At 39.6% G+C, this 21,048-nt stretch overlaps 1 protein-coding gene across 4 annotated transcripts in view; it reads left to right on the top strand.

Annotated features, from left to right (window-relative positions):
• RANBP17 (RAN binding protein 17) overlaps positions 1 to 21,048 on the top strand; it is a 324,083-nt gene that overhangs the window by 242,396 nt on the left and 60,639 nt on the right. For all 4 annotated transcript variants that reach the window (XM_085001775.1, XM_021076682.2, XM_021076681.2 and 1 more), the window contains 3 exons: positions 7,703 to 7,806; positions 13,519 to 13,607; positions 19,915 to 20,022. In XM_085001775.1, the coding sequence (XP_084857901.1) occupies positions 7,703 to 7,806; positions 13,519 to 13,607; positions 19,915 to 20,022 (301 nt within the window). The remainder of the gene's footprint in view (positions 1 to 7,702; positions 7,807 to 13,518; positions 13,608 to 19,914; positions 20,023 to 21,048) is intronic.

The following is a 21,048-nucleotide window of genomic DNA, read 5'->3' as shown; positions in this document are numbered from 1 at the left end:
TTTTCCTCTTTGATCTTCACAACAGCCCATATGAAATAGGTATTATTGCATTACCTGTTAGAAAAGTGAGATGCAGAGGGATGAAATGACTTGCCCAAGGTCAGTGCTATAACTTGTAGCCCTCTCACCACATGTTCACTTCTGCTAAGCTGTTATTTCGCCTTTCACATTCTCAATCAATTAGGAAGTGTAACTTTTTCTTCTTTGTTTTCATTTGGACTATGTGGACTGAATGATTGATTTTAGGCTTGAGGGCAGTGAGAAGAAGGGAGAAGGGATTACTTTCCAAGCTTCTATCGAATACACAGATAAGATTCGTGTTTATTATTTGCCCTATATAGATGTATTACTGTTCTATGGTCAGTGAAAGTCAAGTGTAGTTTTTGAAATTTGTTCTTATATCGAATAAGTGGCTAAAGCATATTTCTTCTCATGGAAAAAAGAACACAGAGGTAGATATCCCAGGAGGATTTAGAAAGTGAGACACTTGATCAGAAATGGCTAATGTTCTGATAGATAGGAAGAATACATCAATATATCACCTGTGTCCGTGACTTGGCAGAAACTATCTGGAATATAGACATTGTTGGGGGGGAGGTGGGCAATAAGGGGTAAAGAAGCAGCTGGAAATACTTAGATTCTGTAATGAGATAATTAAGACTAATTAGCTGGCCCTGAAGGCAGGAAAGCAGCCCATTAAGTCCAGATTCAATTTTAATAACTTACCTGGTTCTGAGGGTAGAGAGTCCAGAGCACCCCCAGGGAATGAGAGGCTTCAGGGATGAAACTTTTAGGGTCGGTTTCTTAGACAGGGAGTACAGTAGTCTGCAGTAGGAGGTGTATTTTTCTTTTGGGAATGAAAGTAAATATTCTGATTCCCTAGAGAGAGGAATTAAAGGAAACCTCAATTTTCTCTTCTATTAAATGGAGAGACCTACTTTAAAGAGTGGTCATGTGGTTTAAGTAAGATAAAGATGTGTAAAAGGGCCTGGAACAGTTGCTATCACAAAGCAAGTTCTCAGTACGTGTTAACTTAGACAGGTATTTATTGAATGCACTATTGGGCATTGACTGACTCTGGGACCTCAAAATGAGGCAAATCCAGTACCCTTAATGCACCTACTCTGCCTTCAGTACTTGGGCTGTTATTTTCCAATAGAAGCAAGAGCTGATAATACTTCCTAACAAACACTAGAGCATCCTGTCCTGACCGAAACTAAAAGTCATTTCAAAGCCAGGTAGAACTCCTAGGCCATTCTAGCAAACTTGGGCCCAGGTTAGGTCTAGCCATGCACATTTCTCAAGCCTTTTTCTAATAGAACTTTCAAAGTGCTCTCCTACTGAAGCACTGAAACAGCAGATGATGTGGACTGAGACCTGCACAAGACACTGGCTCTAAGATTATTCTCCAGTACTTGGTTTAAATGGATTACAGTTGTCCTCAGTATACACAAGGGCTTGGTTCCAGGACCACCCCCTAGATACCAAAATCTGCCTTTGCTATAAACACTCTGTAGATAGTTGCCAGCCATGGCAGATTCAAGTTTTGTTGTTTGAAACTTTCTAGAATTTTTTTTCCTGAATATTTCTGACCTCTGATAGGTTGAATTCAAGGATGTGGAACTAGTGCATATGGAAGCCCAGCTGCATTTTCTTCACTCGTTTCCTTTGTATCTTCTTGTTTGTCTCTCCTCTTAATTCTCATTAAGAGCTTCATAGCATTAGACTTGATCCTTATTGATATATGAGTTTCCTATTACTCTTTTAACGAATCTCCACAAGTGTAATGGCTTAAATATTACAAGTGTATTTTATAGTTTTGGAGGTCAGAAGTCCATGTGGGCTAAGAACAAGGTGTTTACATGGGACCCACCTGGATAACCCAGAATAACATTCCCTCTCTCTCTCTCTCTCTCTTTTGGTTTGTTTTGTTTTTAGGGCCACACCTGCACATATGGAAGTCCCCAGGTTAGGGTTCGAATCAGAGCTGCAGCTGCTGGCCACAGCCACAGCCATAGCAACGCCATCTGAGCCGCAGCTCACGGCGACACCAGATCTTTAACCCACTGAGGGAGGCCAGGGATCTACACCAAACCCACATCCTCATGGATACTAGTCAGGTTTGTTAGCGCTGAGCCATGACAGGAACTCCTAATCTTCTCTTTTAAAGTCAGTTGATTAGCATCCTTCGTCATATAACCTAACGTATTCACACTTGCCAGGAATTAGGATGCTGACATCTTTGGAAGCATTATTCAGCCTATCATACTGACCTATCACTAACACCGAAATATTTCACACAATATTTATTATACAATAAATTCTCAGTAACTGTTGGCTACCATCATTTATTATTACCATTTTATTTGTATTACTTGCTTCTCCTTGGCCACTCCCCCAGTCCCCCAGTAATCTAGCTGCTATTTGCATTTGAATTGGAGAAAATAAGTTTCTCTGTTCTGTATACATTTAAAGGGGGGGGATGGTGGGAAGCAAACCCATATTTTTGTTGGTGGTAGGTTTTGGGGTTTTGGCTTTTTGTGTGTGTGAATCTCATACTATAAAAGTTACTCTGGCAAAGTATGCAATTCAGTGGTATTTAGACTATTTACAAGGTGTACAACTCTCACGATTATTTAATTACAGAGTATGTTCATTGCCCCAGGAGGACACCCTGTGCCTTAACATAGTCACTCCCCAATAGCCCTACCCCCAGCCGCTGGAAGCTGCTGATTTCTTCTGTCGCTATGGATTTGCCCATTTTCGACATTTAGTGTGAGTAGAATCATATCACACGAAACCTTTGTATTTGAATTCTTTCAAGTACCGTAATATTGTCAAGGTTCATCCATGTTTCCGAAGATGCCAGTACCCCATTCCTCGTTCTGGCTGACTAACATTCAGCTGTGTGGATAGACCACATTCTATTTACCAGCTCTCAGTCAGTGAAGAGCTGGGTTGCTTCCACCATTTGGCTGTTGTGGTAATGCTACTCTGAACATTCATGTGTTAAGTTTTTGTGTGGACATATGCTTTCAGTTCTCTTGGGCATATACCCAGGAATAAAATTGCTGGGTCATCTGACAACTCTGTATTTCGCTTTTTGAGTAACTGCCAAACTGTTTTCCACAGTGGCTGCATCGTATTATGTTGGCTGCACCATTACACATTCCCACCAACCTAGGTTTTAAGTTATACAAAATAACAAAGTGTCCTATAAATAAAATATCCAAGAGCCCACATACTGAAAGAGCTACTATTTGTATTTCAATGTGACTTCTCTGAAGGAAAAAAAATGAAATTCATAAAATGCATAAATTTCTGTTGAATCAGATCCTTGGAAATTCAGTAGAGGATTTAGCTCTGGGTTTTCCCCAAAAGCTGAAGAATATTATCTTATCTATGCATGACTGAGAACTCACGCTGTTATATTAATATTTACTTTTCCTGATGCCAGTGAAAATAGTAGCCTATAAATTGGCACTTCACCTTCAAATTATACTCATGTCTGAGCCCTTGTCTTGTTAGAAAAAAAACTGGCTGTTAGAAAATAACTGCCGTTATTATTCATAAAATGATCACATAGACATCTGGCATGCTAAATTGAGTACTTGAATATGAAGTTATAAGAGAGTAAACTCATATTTTCTCTTTTTTGTGTCAGAAACAATAAATGAGGCCTCCATGGGTAACACAGATGAGGAAAAAATCTGTAGTAGATGTTGTATAAAACTGTTTGCATGAGATAAACAAAATGACCAGTTTTCCAGCTTAGATAATACAACATATCCCATCACAGTAATAGGAACCGTGCTAACCGAAACGAACATTTCTATAGGCACAAGGCACCAGTGTCTCTCTTTTGCCTACCTTAAACGCAAGTGATTGCTGAGGAATTCCTTTCTGCTCACCAGAACCAAGATGATTGTTCTTCAGCCTCTTCTAACTTCATGCGACTGCAAGCTCCAGAGTCTGTGACCCTGACTTCAGTCGCCACCTTTGGCACCTTCCACCCCATCAGAGACATAGGGGGGGAAACACGAAGTTGGGGGTAAAGCAGACCTAACTGGGGACCCTGGTTCACTGACATTTACCAGCCCAAGGATGTCGGATAAAGTCCTTAAGTCCTCAGCCTCTCTGTTTACCTGTAAAGTGGAGGAGATCATCCTCCCACTCCATAGGATTTTTGTGACCATTAATGACTCGCAACCGTGGTTTGAATATAGCAAGAGCTACGTGGGTGTTTGTTGAGTAAATTCATGCCTGCACATAATAAGCACTCAGGGTATAACTGCTGTTATTCAGTCACGACACAGATACTTCTTGAGCACCAGACCCTCTTCTAGCACTGGGGAGGCATGAGCCAACAGACCACGTTCCTTCCCTAAGGCGCTGACATTCTAGTAGGAAAGACGGCATAAAGAGTGTAAGTGAACAGCTGGTCGTAGCAAGACCCCTAAGAAAAGGGAAGTCATTTGTGGGGTCGCAAAGTGGCTGAGGGTAGAAGGCAGGCACTGCGGTATGGTTTTAGGAAGTGTGGTCAGGCAAGGCCTTTCTGAGGCAGTGACGTTGAAGCCGAGTTGCTGCTCACATTGCTTTGCATTAGTGTTTGCTCCTTGACGTCTCCCTGCACATTTTGGTGGCTGGTCTCATATATCCATATTTGCCTCAAAATTTGAGGAAAGAGAGGGAGTCGGGAAGTTTTTTGATCTGCCCCTCAGTAGCCCAAGGGAAGAGTTTCAGTGGTCGAGTCCTGCGTTTGTCTTTGTTCTGAGTACTCAGCTTTACCTTGCTCCCCGAGGGAGGGTCTTAGACTGGCAGCCTCGTGGTCACACTTTATCTGTTCACCATAATCACCTCTGTTCAGTCCATGGTAAACTCAGAACCACAAAAGTGCTCATGGCTGTCATTTAAGTGCTAGACACTGAGCAAGGGGACTGTACACGTTTTTTGTCACTTGATCCTCACAGCTAACTTTATGAAGTATACATTATGTCTCTTAATTACAGATGAGTGAAGAGACTTCATCCAACACCAGACAGCTAATAGTAGCAAAACCAGGATTCAAGCATAGAACTTTCGAAGCATCCACTCTATCTGGCACCTTATCTGCCTGCAGGGATCGTTATCACTGTTCTCATTAATTCCAATTTAGAAAATAGTTTATCTTAGAAGAGCGAGATTACATAGTTTAAATATAATGTATGTATATGTTGTATATTTAAGGATGTGCCAATGTTTCCTTCAGTTAGTCATTTTTCTATATTAGGTGTTAAGAAACTAAGATATTTTTGAAATTTACCTTTAATTGAGCAACTGCTTCTCATTCAGTTACAGTAGTTCCCTCATATGTATCAGGCACTGTTCTAGGTGCTAATAGTATAATACCGATAGCACCAGTGATATTTATTAAGCATTCTCCATTTTCCCTGTGTTATTTAATATATGCAATAATCCTCAAAAATGGGCATTTTTATCCTTATTTTATAGATGGGAAAACTGAGACTCAAAGTGATTAGCCGCATATCCAAAGTTGAACTGAATGTGGTGGAGCTAGACACGGGGGCTGTTCATTGCGGAGCCTTCCCTACATCATCCTCCTTTACAGAGAACCACAGAGATGCAGTCTCGGCTCTCTAGAAGCAGAGCCAAAGATACTATCAGTGTAGGCTGATAGATCTAATAACTTACATACACGTTATAAATTTTATCTCATTTAATCCCCTCAGTAACCCTCATCAAATGGTGGTAGTGGTGGAATGATGTAGGTGATAGCTATATGCCACATTACAGTTCACTGCAGACAGGTAAATGCTATCCAAAGAATTGTGGCTCAGTGGTTAACGAATCTGACTAGCATCCATGAGGCAGGTTCGATCCCTGGCCTTGCTAGTGGGTTAAGGATCCAGCATTGCAGAGAGCTGGGGTGTAGGTCACAGACATGGCTCAGATCGTGCGTTGCTGTGCTATGGTGTAGGCCAGCAGCTACAGCTCCGATTCAGCTCCTAGCCTGGGAACTTCCATATGCCGTGGGTGCAGCCCTAAAAAGCAAAAAAAAAAAAAAAAAAAAGAATCAAAGGTAAATAATCAGACAAAATGCTGTGTGACCCCAAAGGGAGAAGGGGAATTCTCGGAGTAGGAACTTAGAGTAGTTGAAAGGGAGCTTAGCTCAGACATGGGGAAAGCTCTCGTTAGACCTGGACTTTGAAAAATAAAACAGGCTTCTATGAAGTTCTCTAATGTTGTCACCAGTTGGAATAACTTGGTCGCATAGCCAGTTGACAGAGCGGGGATGACAGTTTGGAGCCAGATGAGCCATCCTTGTACCACCAGGTCACTGTAATTTGGTTTGCCTTACCCTCAACCTAGTACTCTGATCCTTTGTCTTGAACAGCATACAAGAGAGGCTCATTGGCTTTTTGACATCTCTATGAACAAAGCTAAGTCCCTGATTCTGTTGGGCCCCAAAAACCGAGTATCTAAGTTAAAGGGGGAAAAAAGAAATCACAGAAGATCAGAGTCAGCCAGGTCAGCCACGCCTTAGGAGTCAAAAGATCCTGATTTTGCTGTTGATCTGTATGTGTGGCCTGGGATCTCAGTCTCCTTATCTGTAGAGTAATGTATAGGTCAGTGTTTCTCAAACATTTGCATGCATCTAAGTTACCTGGAGGGCCCCTTAAAACAAAAATTGCTGGATCTGCGATGGGGCCTGGGATTTTATATATGAACAGGTTCCCAGGTGATGCTGATGGCTGCTAGGTCAAGGACCAAACTTTGACACCTATTGGTCTCTGAGACCTTGTTTCCTCTCTACTGCCCTGTTTAAAAGCCGATAGCGTAGAAATCAGGTCTGGACAGTATAGTTCCACCTCCAACTAAATATGCTACCTTGAGCAAGTCCCTTAACATTTCTCTGCATGTTTCTTCATCAGTAAAGTGAGACTGACAATTCCCTATGGCATAGGATGAATGAGAAAACTTTCTCATTTGAAGGAAACCGCCTTTGCAAAGGGTATTGTGTAAATTGTCAATTGTGCATATCTGCGTGTTAAGTGAAGATTCTACCTTTCCAAGTGAAAAAAAAAGCAATAGAAAATGCCTCTTTCCCCTCTTTTCTGTAAAGAAAAGGAAGCTTATTGTAAGAGGAAGTGTACTCATGGAGAATGTCTTAAAATCCAAATGACCCATAAGGGACTCTATCGTATTTGGCGGATAAAAGTTTCCCTGACATCTATTTAACAAATTAATAAAAAAAGAACATAAATAAAAGAGAATAATAACTTAGGGCTGTCTGGGCACCTGAGTCTGTGAGCCCTTTAGGGTTTTGGCACCTAAAGAGAAGGAGAAAAAATATCCTGTTCTCGGAAGCTTTGAAAGTGGCTTTCCTTGAGGCATCAGGGAAGCTCTGGGGGCCCGAAGAGCTGAAGGGCTGAGATGCCCGGGGCATGTGTCTGTTTGATCCAATAAAGAGCCAGAAAAAAAAAATGGCTGGTAAGTAATTTTGCTATTTCATTTGGTGCAAAAGAGAAGGCGAAACACCAGAATATTCAATGAGCCAAAAGCAGAAAATGTGGTGTGGCTGTGAATGCAGGCTGACCCCTGCTCGGGAACATTTCTAAGCCTGAATGAAGCGCACTCTGTGGAGGCTAATGGACAATAGCACGCATTTTAAACCGTGATGACCCTATTGTTTTTCTGATAGGCGAAGATGAGGACGAATTTGAGAATTTCATGCTGCCTCTTACAGTCTCTTTTGAAACAGTATTACAAATATTCAACAACAACTTTAAACAAGAAGATGTAAAGGTGGGTTTGTTTCCAAACATGAGAAAAGATGATTTTGTTCATTCTAGGATATCTAGGTTCAGAAAAAGATCTGCTTGTGTGTGTGTCTCTGTGTGTGTGTGTGTGTGTGTGTGTGTGTGTGTGTGTGCGCGCGCGCGTGCGCGTGCTCTGTGCCTCATCAATCTTAATTTCCCCGTTGCATGTGTCTTTGAGTTGTACTTTTCATAAAAGTACTTTTCCAGTTTCTTATACAAGTGGACTCGGAGGTCATCAAATGATTTCAGCTAGGTGACACATTTGTCTCATGTGGCACTTAGTATCTTTTAGAAGGACATTTCTCGTGGGTACCCCACTTTAAACGTCCCTGTCCCCTCATCGACACCACACGGTAGGTTTCAACATGTTTACACGGAGGAATGCACAAGTATACAACATGCTAAAACGTTACATCTCTAAATATTTTTAAACAAGAATTTGTATAAATCAAGACTTTATTAAATGGCTAGGCATATATGTATAAATAGGAGCTGGTCTTGAAGTATTGCATTCTTAAACTGAACAAAGTGATTAGGATAACTGATAGCTAAATAAGGTTTTTATGTGCCTGTGGGAGCCATATTAGGATTGATTTGACAAGTCAGTTCAGCTGTGGCAACAGTCATAATATCTAAGACAACATTATGTTTTATTAGTAAAATCCTTAAGTGTAGCAAGCTGTTTGTGACAAAACAGCCCCATATTTTAATATGGGGGATGGAGAGCACCAGATCTGCTAGCTAGGAATAGCATCTTCTGAAATTCTAATGTATCAGGACTGTATTAAATAGATTGACGCTGGTTATTATTCTTAAAAGACTAATAAATATAACCTGAGAATGTGGGTACCTTTGTTGGTGATGCTTGAGTCATGTTTTATTGTTGTTTGAAATATGTTGAAAATATTCACCATCATTTTGCATGGCTCTTCTTCTACCAAAAAAAAAAAAAAAAATAGCAGTAAGAAACCAAATAGAAGTATGATGGCCTTTGGTGATTATTTAGTGTAATTCTTCTACCAAAACATAATTAACCAAATACTACACCTTTTATTTGGAAATAGAGTCTTTGACATACATGTTTATCAACATGCAATAGTCATAAAATTAAAAAAAAAAAAGATCTTAGACATTTTCTTTGTGTTTATAGTGTTGCTGAAATTCCTCACCAGAGTTTCTACTCGGGTTAGTTTTATTTTTTAGATGTCTTCTAAATATTTTTAGTGACCAAAAAAAAAAAAAAAAAAAAAATCTCTGCAACTGTAAGGTGGCTTAAATATCAAAAAGAAGCAATGAGGTTGACAAACACCATCTTTATAAAAATTACATTTGTCTCATTTGAAGATTTCATTATACTCCAAGCCCGTTTTGATGTAATCCCATCTAGTTTGATAGAAACCATCTTCCTAGAGTCATTTTTAATGGAGTTCCAGTGATATATCCCTAAACCAGCAAGTTCTTAACGACCCTGGAAAGTGACTGCTTGATTACACTTTAACGGTATTTGCAAATAAAATCACAAGTAATTAAGGGGAAATCTCCAGGCTTTTGAGCAAGTTTGATGCATGATAACTGCCTGATTCAGCTTCATCTAGAGTAATGCTGTGTAGGCAACAGCTACTGAGATCAATAGCAACGTAATGATAGTGGCAGAATTAAGTGAGTAACCTGAGAACTGTGCCTCAGAATGCATGCAGCTGCCACGAACCAAGGCCACACAGTGCACTCCGTGCTTCCGTCCTAAATGTTCATCAAAAGACGCCCTGCAGGAAAATGGAGTTAGATGCTCTTTATTGCTGATCGTGTCTCTTGCCACATTTATCAGGGAAATTGGATTAGCAGTTGGCAGCTGCAGGTAGACAAGATTCTGCAGTGATTAAATATGCAGCTTGGCTGCATTTGTTGTGACAGACCTTTAGTAAATTCTACTGTAAGCACCATCTGTCTAATTTGTATAAAGAAAACTTGGTGCTTTAAGCTACCGATAAAGAACTAAATCTGTTGCTTTATCATAAACAAAACTTTTGCACTAAATGCTTTTAAATGTAATTTATTAGGTTAAGGCTATTTTTCTATCATGATGAATAAATAATACATGCAAAAGTGCTTTCAGGTACTTCATTTTGCAAGTACTGGAGATAAAAACAGTTCTGTTTTGTTCTTCAATAAAGTATTTAGTATTCCAATCCACAGGAGGTGATGCCGTTAAAATATCTCTATGAAAATGCCTCAGGACTGCCAAATTCATTTAATTTGCAACCCTTACCAGGATTTTCTAACTCCCTATTTATAGATATTTTTCAAATGCGGATTTCAAGATGAACAGAAGCATTAAGGACCTATGTTGCCAAATTGAAATATGCCTGTGAAGGGAGGAAATGCTGGAAAACTCTTAAATTTATAGCTTTGTTTTCTTACTTAGTCCTAATAAAATTGAAGAGAACATTGAATTTTTGTCTTGGGTTTTTCTTTTCAAAGTAGAGGGGAAAGGAAAGAAATTGCTGTGACAAAACCTGGCTCTAAAGCGTTAGTTCACAGAATATGCTTTCCCCCCTATAATTGTATACACAGTAAAATGTAGTCCAGTACTCCGACTCCCCATGCATCATTTTTGATTTGGCCATGACGTCATCGGTTTTAAGGAAAATGAATGAAAACTTCTCGGAGGAAGAGGAGCAGTTAAATAGGAACCTGCTATCTTTAGTCCCTTCGTAAAAACTCCACAATGTTAAATTATTTAAAATCCTAGATTTTCAGCATGTGCACATTAAAAGTTTTCGCACTAAGTGCCAAATGTTGCAAACAGCACTTTAACAGAATGATTTTGCTTTGATCCCTGTAGCAGTTCCTGAATAATTTATCACAGGTTATTGCCTTAATTCTGGAGAGGGATAGAGCAATAAAGGCAGATGAAAACACTCCAGTTGAAACACCTTGGGGCCTGCTCATTCCTCTGACACGGCTCTTTTGTTGGAACTATTTAGAGGTTATTAAGATGTGTCTCCAGAATTAAGAGTATGCTGTAAGGATGAAGACAGCCATCTTAATTCTAAAGACAAAGCACAATGACCCTTCACCTTCTTTTTCTTTGTTGTTATTATATAGTAGAATTATGAGGATAATATTATAGCTGCCCCCAGTAGTGCCACTACAGTAAAGGGTCTGTCAGACTTTCCATTAGAAACCCTGTTTTGGGGGTCAGGGTGGAAGGAGCTGCATTTCAGCTGTTTCCCAGCCTATCCATCTCACACTTGGCACACAGACAGCCATTCGCCATGCAGGAGACTGGAGCCCTGAGCGCTTTCTCCTTGAACTATCCAAAAAAAAAAAAAAAAAAAAAAAAGAATCCTTAGGATTAGATACCCCAGACCTATCCCACTCCCCAAAATAGCCTCCCTTAAAATACAGGAGCCTCTCTGACTTCTCCCATCCATCAGAAAGGCAACTTCTGAAATAAACCTCTTTGCACTATTTTAAATGAGATTAGAAGTTGTGGCTCCTCCTCCCCTAAATTTCAGTCCGATCACCTCTCGCTCTCGGAGATTGTCTGGTAGCCTGGTTGAGTTCCTAGTTCACAGTCTTCCTTGTCTCATACCAGAACTTGTGTGCTTTGAGGAGCCCTGAGTGTCGAGCGTCCGTGTAGATTAGCATGGTCCTCTTGCTGCTTTGAGATGATTGTTTGAGCGTAAGAAATCTGCTTCTTACATTAACACTCTATCTTCTTGCTCAGTCGAATCTATTGAAAACATATTGAGTTATTGTCATGTGCTTTCTCTGTAGTGACATTCTAAAATTAAACATTGATATAATTCCTAGAATTGAGTCAGATAGAGCCCTTCTATTAACTTGGCATCTTTTAAGTAAAAAAAATTTGTGCTAAAATAAATATAAACCTTTTGTATAATAAAAATAGTGTAAAATATTTTAAGAGCCCTTTGCACTAGACAGAAAGTCAGATTCGCTGGTCCTATTGACTAATGTTGAATGGTGGGTACACTTGTGTATACGTAAAAAACTTACGACTGTTGTAACCTGTAAGTGTCGATCGTACGTATAGAACAGAAAAGGCTTCTTTAAGAGAAAGACTGCAAAGTGAATTGGTCAAAGTAGAAATGTTCAAAGAAGACTTCTTAGCAGACATATTTTGTTCTGGAAGCTGCAAGAAATGTGGAAAACTGAGAAAGAGGGGTACAGGTTCCAGGTGGTGAAAATAGGTTCCATGAAAGGCAAAATGGTTTTAAAAAATAGCAGTCACATGAGAGAACTACAGGGAGACTAGACGATTATAGAAAAACAAGGACGGGTGAGACTATGAAAGGAACAAGAGTAAGTTATTTAAAGAAGCAGAAGCAAAAATTCAGGATTTACAGACAGACATTCAAATTACCCTCCTTCTGTAAGCTGTTAGGCAGTACCGAAAATGAATGCTCTTATAAGCAATTTCCAGTTATATGGGGTCACCTTTTAGGTGTGAGGTATGGAGGAGGGGGGATGAGGGGAAGGGATCAAAAATTACAGAAACTTGTGACAGATAAACTGTTTCCTACTTTGAAATGTGTTTTAGTCATTAAGTTAAGGGTCAAGATTCACTTCCAAGACCTTAATGTTACTTAAGTGCCTTCCTAAAGAGATGTTCATTACCAAAGGTGATTTAAAAAAAAAAAAAAAGTTCAGAGACCATTTTCTGGCAGAATATTTCCACTGAAATATTTCTTCAGAAATCACAGTTGCATATCTCAGTTATCCTACCCCCTTGTTTTGCAATTATGTTTATTTGTACTCGTTGTTGTAGCATTCTAGCATCTGTTCATGGGTTTTCTTTTTCTCTTCCCAAGCATCATCCTAAGGACGGCTTAATTAAGAGTCCAGAGTACAAATCAGATCTCTTTTAAGAGTCAAGTTTTTGTTTTGCTTTTGTCCCTGAAACTAAATATTTAGAGAACACTTACATGTGTATCAGGCTCTTGTTAGGCACTTTTGCATACATTTATTAAATTTATTCCTGGCAGTGCCTCTGTGAGAGAGGCATTGTTAGACCTTTTTATAGATGAGAAAACTGAGACTGATAAATTGCTTTGCCTTAAGTCTTACAGTTAAGAAGTAAAGCTGAGTTTCAGTTCACATCTTCTGATATCAGATATTTAAGAGTTCTTTTCCTTATATCTTTCCCTGGCTTGGGTAATGTGAGCGCCATTGTGAGGGTGTCACAGTCCCCAGAGGTCACCTGGCCGGTTTTATTTTGTCCTCCTAAGTTGCTACACATATCCCTTCGGGATCTTTAAACACCAATGTGCTTTCAGATTAGACTCCAAATTACGTAGTGGAGACTGATTTCTTGCAAGCCAGTGTGGTTAAGACGTGTTATTATTAAGTAATGTCTAGATCCTATACATTCCTGTTTTGGAGAAGTATCAGCCCTCTTTTTTGGCACTATTCGGAAACAAAATGTATGTTAAGAATCTAAATGTTTCTAAGCTATTGGAATTGTCTCAGTTTCTAAGCAGCAGAGTAGAGTTGGTCAGCAGATTTGATGGTCTGTTGGCTTTAAAAGTCTCTGATTTTCTATAGAAAGGGGTCTGAGCGAGACATTTTAGCTAATGAATCAAAATCAGATATGTGGTCATTATTGCCTGATTATTACTCCATCTGCTCTGTGCTAACGTGAAAATCAATTACTGTGTCTCTTTCCCACTGACAGCGTATGTTGATCGGGCTGGCAAGAGATCTTCGAGGGATTGCCTTTGCACTGAACACAAAGACCAGCTACACCATGCTGTTTGACTGGATGTATCCTTATTACACTGTGACAATACCAGCTCTGTGCACAGAGGGATGCCAGGCCCCTGGCTTTCGTTTAATAGTATGGCACAGTAGGGAAGAGGAAACAAAGCTAAATGAACTAATGTGTAATCAGCTAAAAATTACAGCACAGTGGCAGCAGTACGGATAACTGAGCACAGCATTTGGAGACCCAGCTCAGAGAGGTCACTTTTTTGGTGCCATTAAATATCGACAACTTAAAAATCACATCCCCAAACGATTGTTTATGTTGGGGTTGCCGGGATAATTGGGCTAACAGCTTTAGCTCAGGATCAATGAATCCTACCATTTGGCATTTTCAAGGAGATGTGGATTTCTACTCTATCTCAATTAGCAGAGCTGAGGTCACTTTATCTCTTTGAAGCTTAATTCATCATGCTATAGTTTTTCATCATCATGGAAATATTAATGGACAGGAAAGGGGGGAAATAAAATGGTCAGGATTTTTCATTTGATATAAAATTTGAATTTACCTTTGCCAAGGCTTAGAACAGACAGCAAAATAAATAAACAAACAAACATCCCCCCACAGAAATGCCTCATCACATAAGGGTAAAAAGAACACGGATTTTGTGTCAAGCAGACCAGGCTTGAATTCCTAGCTCTCTATTTGCTGTGTAAACTTTGGCAAGTCTTTCAGCTTTCTGAGTTTCTTTATTTAAAAAAAAAAAAGAGAGACATACAGTATTAGGGCTTATTGTAACCACTGAAATCGGTAATGCACTTTGTATAACATCTGGAACATAATCGGTAGTCGTAAAAGGCTGCTAAGAATATTGTTTTAACAATATCGTAGGAATCCTCTTTGAGCCAAACAGAAAGTGGTAACTTATGCAAGTCACAGAAACGTAACATGTTTTCATACCTTTATACATGGTTTCATGTATGGTTTCATCAGAGCACATAAGAAAAATTCGATAGTAACCTTAAAGCTATTTTATTTTTCAAGTTACATTATTTCTCAGTTGCTCTTTTCAAACCCTTCTTATCAAACTTCCCTTATAAGTTAAATCGCAGAGAAGCTTCTTAAAGGCAATCTTTAGCTACTGGTGGACCAGTGATGGCCAAAAAGATTTCTCACAGAATCTAGGCATGTTTCAGAGAGAACTCTGCACATTAAAGAAATTGTTTAATACAAATTTTACACTGGCTTACATTTTTACTCACTGTTAAAACCTTCATCAGATGTATGTGCCCATAGAAGGGTTAGAGATGAGAATTTTCCATGCCATTGAGGAATCATGTATGTCTTTATATCAGCATACAAAGTGTATGTACAGAGACTGTAGATTTTAACATAGGAAGTCATACAGTTCTCTTCTATGAAGAATAAACGAATTACATATGACCCTTTTCATTTCTCTAAACATGAAAAAGAAGCTCACAAAGTAAAAGCTTTCATTTACTTGGAAATTTTAAAAACCTAGTTTGGGCACTTTAAATTTGATGGTGGTCTTGAAACCAAGCTGTAAGTCTAGGATGTCCAGCAATTAACACTTCATGTTTTCCTCATCAACAATCTTAACCAAGGAGTTAAGGTCAGAACTTGCCGCTTGGCATTAAACAACAGAAATATCTTCCATAACTGATACTGCGGAAGATGTGTAGAACACATTGTAATGTGAGTTTTTAATTGCCTGTGTTTTCCGTTTCCTCACGTAGCTCCTCCTTTTTGGCACCTATCTGAAATGAAACTTTTGCCCAGCAGATGGCAGAAAGTAGCAAACCGAAAGCTTTGGGACTTACTGTTTTGTTTTGGACCAGAAGCCACTGTCTCCTCCATTTGACCATCGACATTGATGTTATTAGGGTCAGGGGCGGAGGGCAAAGTGTCACTTATGCAGGAAGTTGTGTTAGATTGCCAAACGGGATGGCTTGGTACCCGCCTTGCTTATAATAATTGAGTTTCAGTAGCAAATCAGCTTCCTTGGGAAAAGGCCAAAGGCTTTTCATAATCATATTGACAACAAAATGAATATGATAAATGGTGTTCATTCAGTTGAGACAAGATTTATAGTTTTCCTTTGGGCAAGGGATGAAGAGCAAATATTTATAATAATAGTAAAATTTGTTTAAAAGTTACATTATTTGATAATTCAAAAAGCTTTATTAAAATATTTCGAAATACTTTAAGCAGTCTCAGGTGATAAAGTACAGATTCTTTCCAAAGTATTCTAGTAATGTAAAAATGAGTAAGTATATGATTAAAAAAACATGGATATGAAAGTCATTTATTCTTCCTGAAATATTGATATGTCAAGCCGTCAGTGATGATTCTCCCATTACTGCTGGGGAAAGTTTATTTGCCTTTTATCCACATAAATGTGTGTTCTTTAATTTGCCATACAGTCCTTAGCATGCAGAGTAAACGTCCTATAAGAGCACATGTCATCATAAAGTCAAAATGCGTTTTATTTATGGCGATTATTTGATAAAATGCTATTTTAGTGGTTAGCTATTTAATTCAAAAACATTTCTATAAACATTGACTGCATTAACTGCTACATAAACTGCGTTGGTTATCCCTCTGTCCTAGCAAACCTAAATTGCCTGAAACTACACAGAAACCATGTTGACAAGCTGTTCCACTACTAGAGAGTTTAAGAAGGATCATTGATACTTGTTTGCCCCATAGTGAGAGTGCAACAATATAAAAACACCTTACCTCCCAGTGCATTTAGTCACCTTGTTTAAACTTTTCCAAGATCATACTTAGACTGAAATATCAAAAATCCAGAGGGAAGTTGAAAAAATATATAAAAGAATGTGTATGATTCTATTTCCTCAATACTCATGCTTTTAATTGTCATGATTCTGATCTTTGAGTATACTTTTTCAATCATGTAGTCAGTGCTGTTGACTAAGATGCATAAACACATTATACATAGATGAGGCAAGACCAGGAGATGCAGAAAAAAACAAACTTTGGAATAGGACAGTCTTAGATTCCAGTCCTGGTTTCATCACTTAATAACCTGTGGGGTTTGGGACTTGATGTCCCAGAATCACAGTTTTCTCCACCATAAAACGGGGCTAATAATACTTGTCTCACAGGCGTGTTGTAAGCATGAGTGAAGTACATATAGAGAGGGCCTAGTACAGTGTCTGGCACTAAGTAAATACACCCCCCCCCACGCTGTTGTTACTTCCTTTCCCTGATATGGAACAAAGCAAAGGAATCCAATTGAAATAGGGAAGAAAGTAAACCTGAAAAATTGCTGTACAACAGAATTTTCTTGAGTGCATTGTGCTAGGCATGAGGAATGAATAAAACAATTGCTTTTAATAAGAATCCAAATAAATGGATTGCTCCTTGAAAGTGCATAATCTCATAGCTACAACAAATAACTAATAAACAGTCAATGTATTGCGACAAAGATGCATGTATATATGAACCTTTAAGAGGAAGTAATTGATGTTTTGGGCAAAAAGTAGGCGGCTTCCTGGGGAAGTAAAAGTTGAGTGAGGTGATGAAAGATGGATAGGCATTTGCCAGAGAGAGAGAAGGCTTCCCTGAAGCATTTGCCTCCATAAACAGAGATATAGACAGCACATTCAGGAGTTCCCATTGTGGCTAAGAGTAACGAACCCAACTAGTATCCATGAGGGTAGGGATTCAATCCCAGGCTGCGCTCAGTGGAGTAAGGATCCAGCATTGCCATGAGCTGCAGCGTTGCTTGCAGACACGGCTCTAGATCTGGCGTTGTGGCTGTGGCTGTGGCTGGCAGCTGAGGCTCTGATTCACCCTCTAAGCCTGGGAACCTCCATATGCTGCAGGTGTGGTCCTAAAAAAAAAAAGGGAAAGAAAGAAAACAAATGGATATTGCACATTCAAAGAATACCTTTAAAATAAGCTCTAAGCTGACAGACTATTCCTGTTCTGGAACCACAATCTCACACTCCTAGCTCCTAACAGTTTTAACAGAAACTCTTGTTGCCTTCTAGTATATTATAATGCTTTCCCTACTGTGAAATCTCAGAAGGATAGAATTATGTTGTTACTCATTTCTGTTTTCTTGGGGTCCAGCACATAATACATACTAATAACTACTGGATAGATGGATGGATAGATGGATAAATAGATGAATGGATGTTGTCAAGAAGCAAACATCATACTTTTTGATTTTTCATAGTTAGCGTCTTATAAGGCAATACCATATTAATGTTTTTATTTTTTCATTTATCTGGTGTATACCTTAAGGATTCATTGAGGAGATCTAGGTGAAAGCGATTAGATCTGTGCCACTCCTGCTAAGGGTGCCCATTGTCTTCCTCCTATCCGCATATACCCAGTCCTCCCAAGCCCACTGGAAAATTAAACTGCTGGAGTGGACTCTGAATCTCACCCTGTAATCCGAGCCTGGCACTCTCACTCCAAAGCCCTTTTAACCTCCCTGCCTGGTAGACCTCTACTCTGCTTTCCAATAATCACTCATTTTCTCTGTGGCAGTCACCTCTGTCAGAAGCATATTAGAATTGCCACCACTCTCATTCCACACAGAAAAGGGAGCATCTCCTCATATCCCCCGGCCTTATCCCATAGTGACTTCAGTGTGCTCTGAAAAATATGATGGTCCACATGCCTTTCGAAGGCCTCGCAAAGGGGCTTCTGTGTGCGGGTGTCATTCTTGGATTCTGAGATTGGGGTCTTTTCAGTCTCCCGATGAATCTTCCAGTTGCTTTCTCACTCAGGATCTCTGAGCGTGTGCTCGGATCTGTTGGTGGAATGTTTTCTCACCTGTGCTCTTCTGGCACTGCTTCAGAGTTTGGGTCCTCGGCCTTACTATTATGTATTCAGGCTTGAGCCTGAATTTTCCAAGAAAAAAAGCCATGTCTCCACTTATTTCTGGAGCCCTAGGCCCTAGCATAGTACATAGCACATAGTATCTATCATCTGTCAAAAATAACAGATTTTCTAGTCCATAGAAAAAAAGTAAAACAGAAAGTTATCTGGCAGTATCCAAAAAAGAGTTAATAATCAAGTTCATTTATTTTATACTTTTCGTTTTCATCCAACTAAAACCTCACTCGCACATATTGAAATCTACTTTGTGCCAGGTCCATGCATGCAATAACTACCAAGGCCCTGCCCTCGAAAAGTATATAACAGAGATAAGGAGCTGTTGTAGCACTAGCACAGGGTACCAGAGCCATACACAGGGGACACAGTTAGTTGTGGGGAGTGGGGGTGGTATGAGGGAAGCTTCTTGCAATAATGACACCTATATTGAAATAGGAGGGGCAGTAGGAATTAGCAGGGACACAGTAGGGAACACAGGTCTTTGCCCTTTAAAAACTCACTGTCTAATGGGGGAGACGGGTAACACAAGCAGCCAACCCTAATACAGTTGGGTATAGGAGACACGTGGTCCAAGTGCTCGTTGAACTTAGGTGAAGAAGAGATTGATGCCTTTTGACACAAAAGAGAAAGTGTCACCATCCTGACGGAAGTAAAACTTGAGCTAGATGTTGAAATACAGTTAGGAATATGTTAGAAAAGGCAGCATGCAGAGGAATGGAGACCAGACAGAGTTGGCATCAGTGGACTTGCAGAGAATTAAGAATGGCAGATAAGGCAGGAGTACCACGAGATGAGACTGGAGGTAGGCAGGAGCCAGACCTTAAGGACCTCGTTTGCCAGGCTAAGGAACTTGAGATTTATTCTAAGAGCAGAGAAGAAAATCGTGATCTTTTCATGCCATAATTCTTGAAATATGTTACTTACATGATACTTGAAAAGTATGTCTTTTATTTACAGAGTATGCTAATAATAAAGCAATATAATGTGTGGGACATGTTACAAATAAGAGCAAGTCATTTGTAGCCTCTCTCCCCCCCACCCCCGAAAATACAGCTGTGCAGGTCAGGGAGAACAGTTTATAATAATCAGCGTTGTATGCTAAACATAGAACAAATGTGGATTCCTTTTTATTTCTTTTGTGTGTGCGTCTTTTTTGTCTTTTCTAGGGCCACACCCGCATCACATGGAGGTTCCCAGGCTAGGGGTCGAATCGGAGCTATAGCTGCCAGCCTAAACCAGAGCCACAGCAATACAGGATCCGGGCCACGTCTGCGACCTACGCCACAGCTCACGACAGTGCTGGATCCTTAACCCACTGAGCAAAGCCAGGGATCGAACCCGCAACCTCATGGTTCCTAGTCGGATTCGTTAACCACTGCACCACAACGGGAACTCCTCCTTTTTATTTCTTTTTAAGTGGCATCAATTTTTATTTCTTTTGACCCTTAAATTCTTTAACAGACTTTAAAAAAGGTACCCAACATATCTTCCCATTCTTCAGAGGGCTATTGAGCAGTGGTATGGAGAGCCAGCATGTACAACTCCCATCTTAAAACTTATGGCAGAACTGATGCAAAACAGGTAAGAGGGATGATAGACACGTGATAAAGTCATCTGCTATTTGGCTTCGGAGGTCAGACTTCCCTTCCCGGTGTATGTATATGTAAGGCTTAGCAAGAACCCAGGAACTGAAACTTAAGATAATCATGGAAGGCCATAGCGTTAGAGATATAAGGTTGAGACCTTTGGAGAGAAAGAATATAGTATGCTTATGTGTATATATATATGGGGTCTATGAGGAGTGGGGAAAAAAATCAGAAGACTATAGCCCCCATTATTTAAAATATTCAAAAGCACAAAATGGAAGAAGGGCAACCGTTTTAACTGTTTAATTACTTCACTGCAATTCTGTAGCGGAGCAAAGGAGTTTAGAGGTCTCTGAGTTGAGATGCTTCATTTCATGGATAAGGAAACTGAGTCCCAGAGCAATTCTTGGAACAACACGTACCTTGTCTCAGAAGCCCTGGGGATGGTCCCTACTTTGACGTCTAAGTTATCCTTCGTCCTCTCTGCCAAGATGCACAAATGTGGATGATTTGGGCACTCACGATTGTTATTTAAATAGCAACCACAGTACTTCTCAGAAATGGCCTCATTGACCTGATCATTTGCATAGGCGAGCAGAGATTCAAATTCTCTGTATGTAAACATTAACAAAGGTATGGCCAAAAGAGGAAAACAGCAATAAGCCAATTGGTTTTACCTCTTTAAAATATGTCATTATGTACATGGCTGAGCACCAAATTACCTGTCACTTAGCCATGCTGTTTCATCAGTTCCTCTTTGTAAACTGCGTGTTGGAAGGGAGATACCCGGACAGGGAAGGAGTATGGATTGCAGCTCTAATTTAATCTCTGGTGCCGAGTTTTTCACAGCAATAATTTAAAATTTTTAAAACAAGAGGTGGAAAAGACCTGGCAAACAAACGTGAGTATTATTCCTTTGAAAGCTGTTAGTTTTCTTGAAACTGTTCTCTAGGTACCTTAAATACTGAAGAAAAGGTAGCTATATGTATTTTATATTGTAAATTTAGTTTTTATTATAATT

This window comes from Sus scrofa, chromosome 16 (assembly GCF_054392235.1).
Source record: "Sus scrofa isolate SSC_HxYL_T2T_F1_AM1 chromosome 16, Sscrofa_HxYL_maternal_Yorkshire_Landrace_v2.0, whole genome shotgun sequence".
Lineage (NCBI taxonomy): Eukaryota > Metazoa > Chordata > Mammalia > Artiodactyla > Suidae > Sus > Sus scrofa.
The sequence above is the reverse complement of the archived record's forward strand: the minus strand, read 5'-3'. Positions and strand labels throughout refer to the sequence as shown.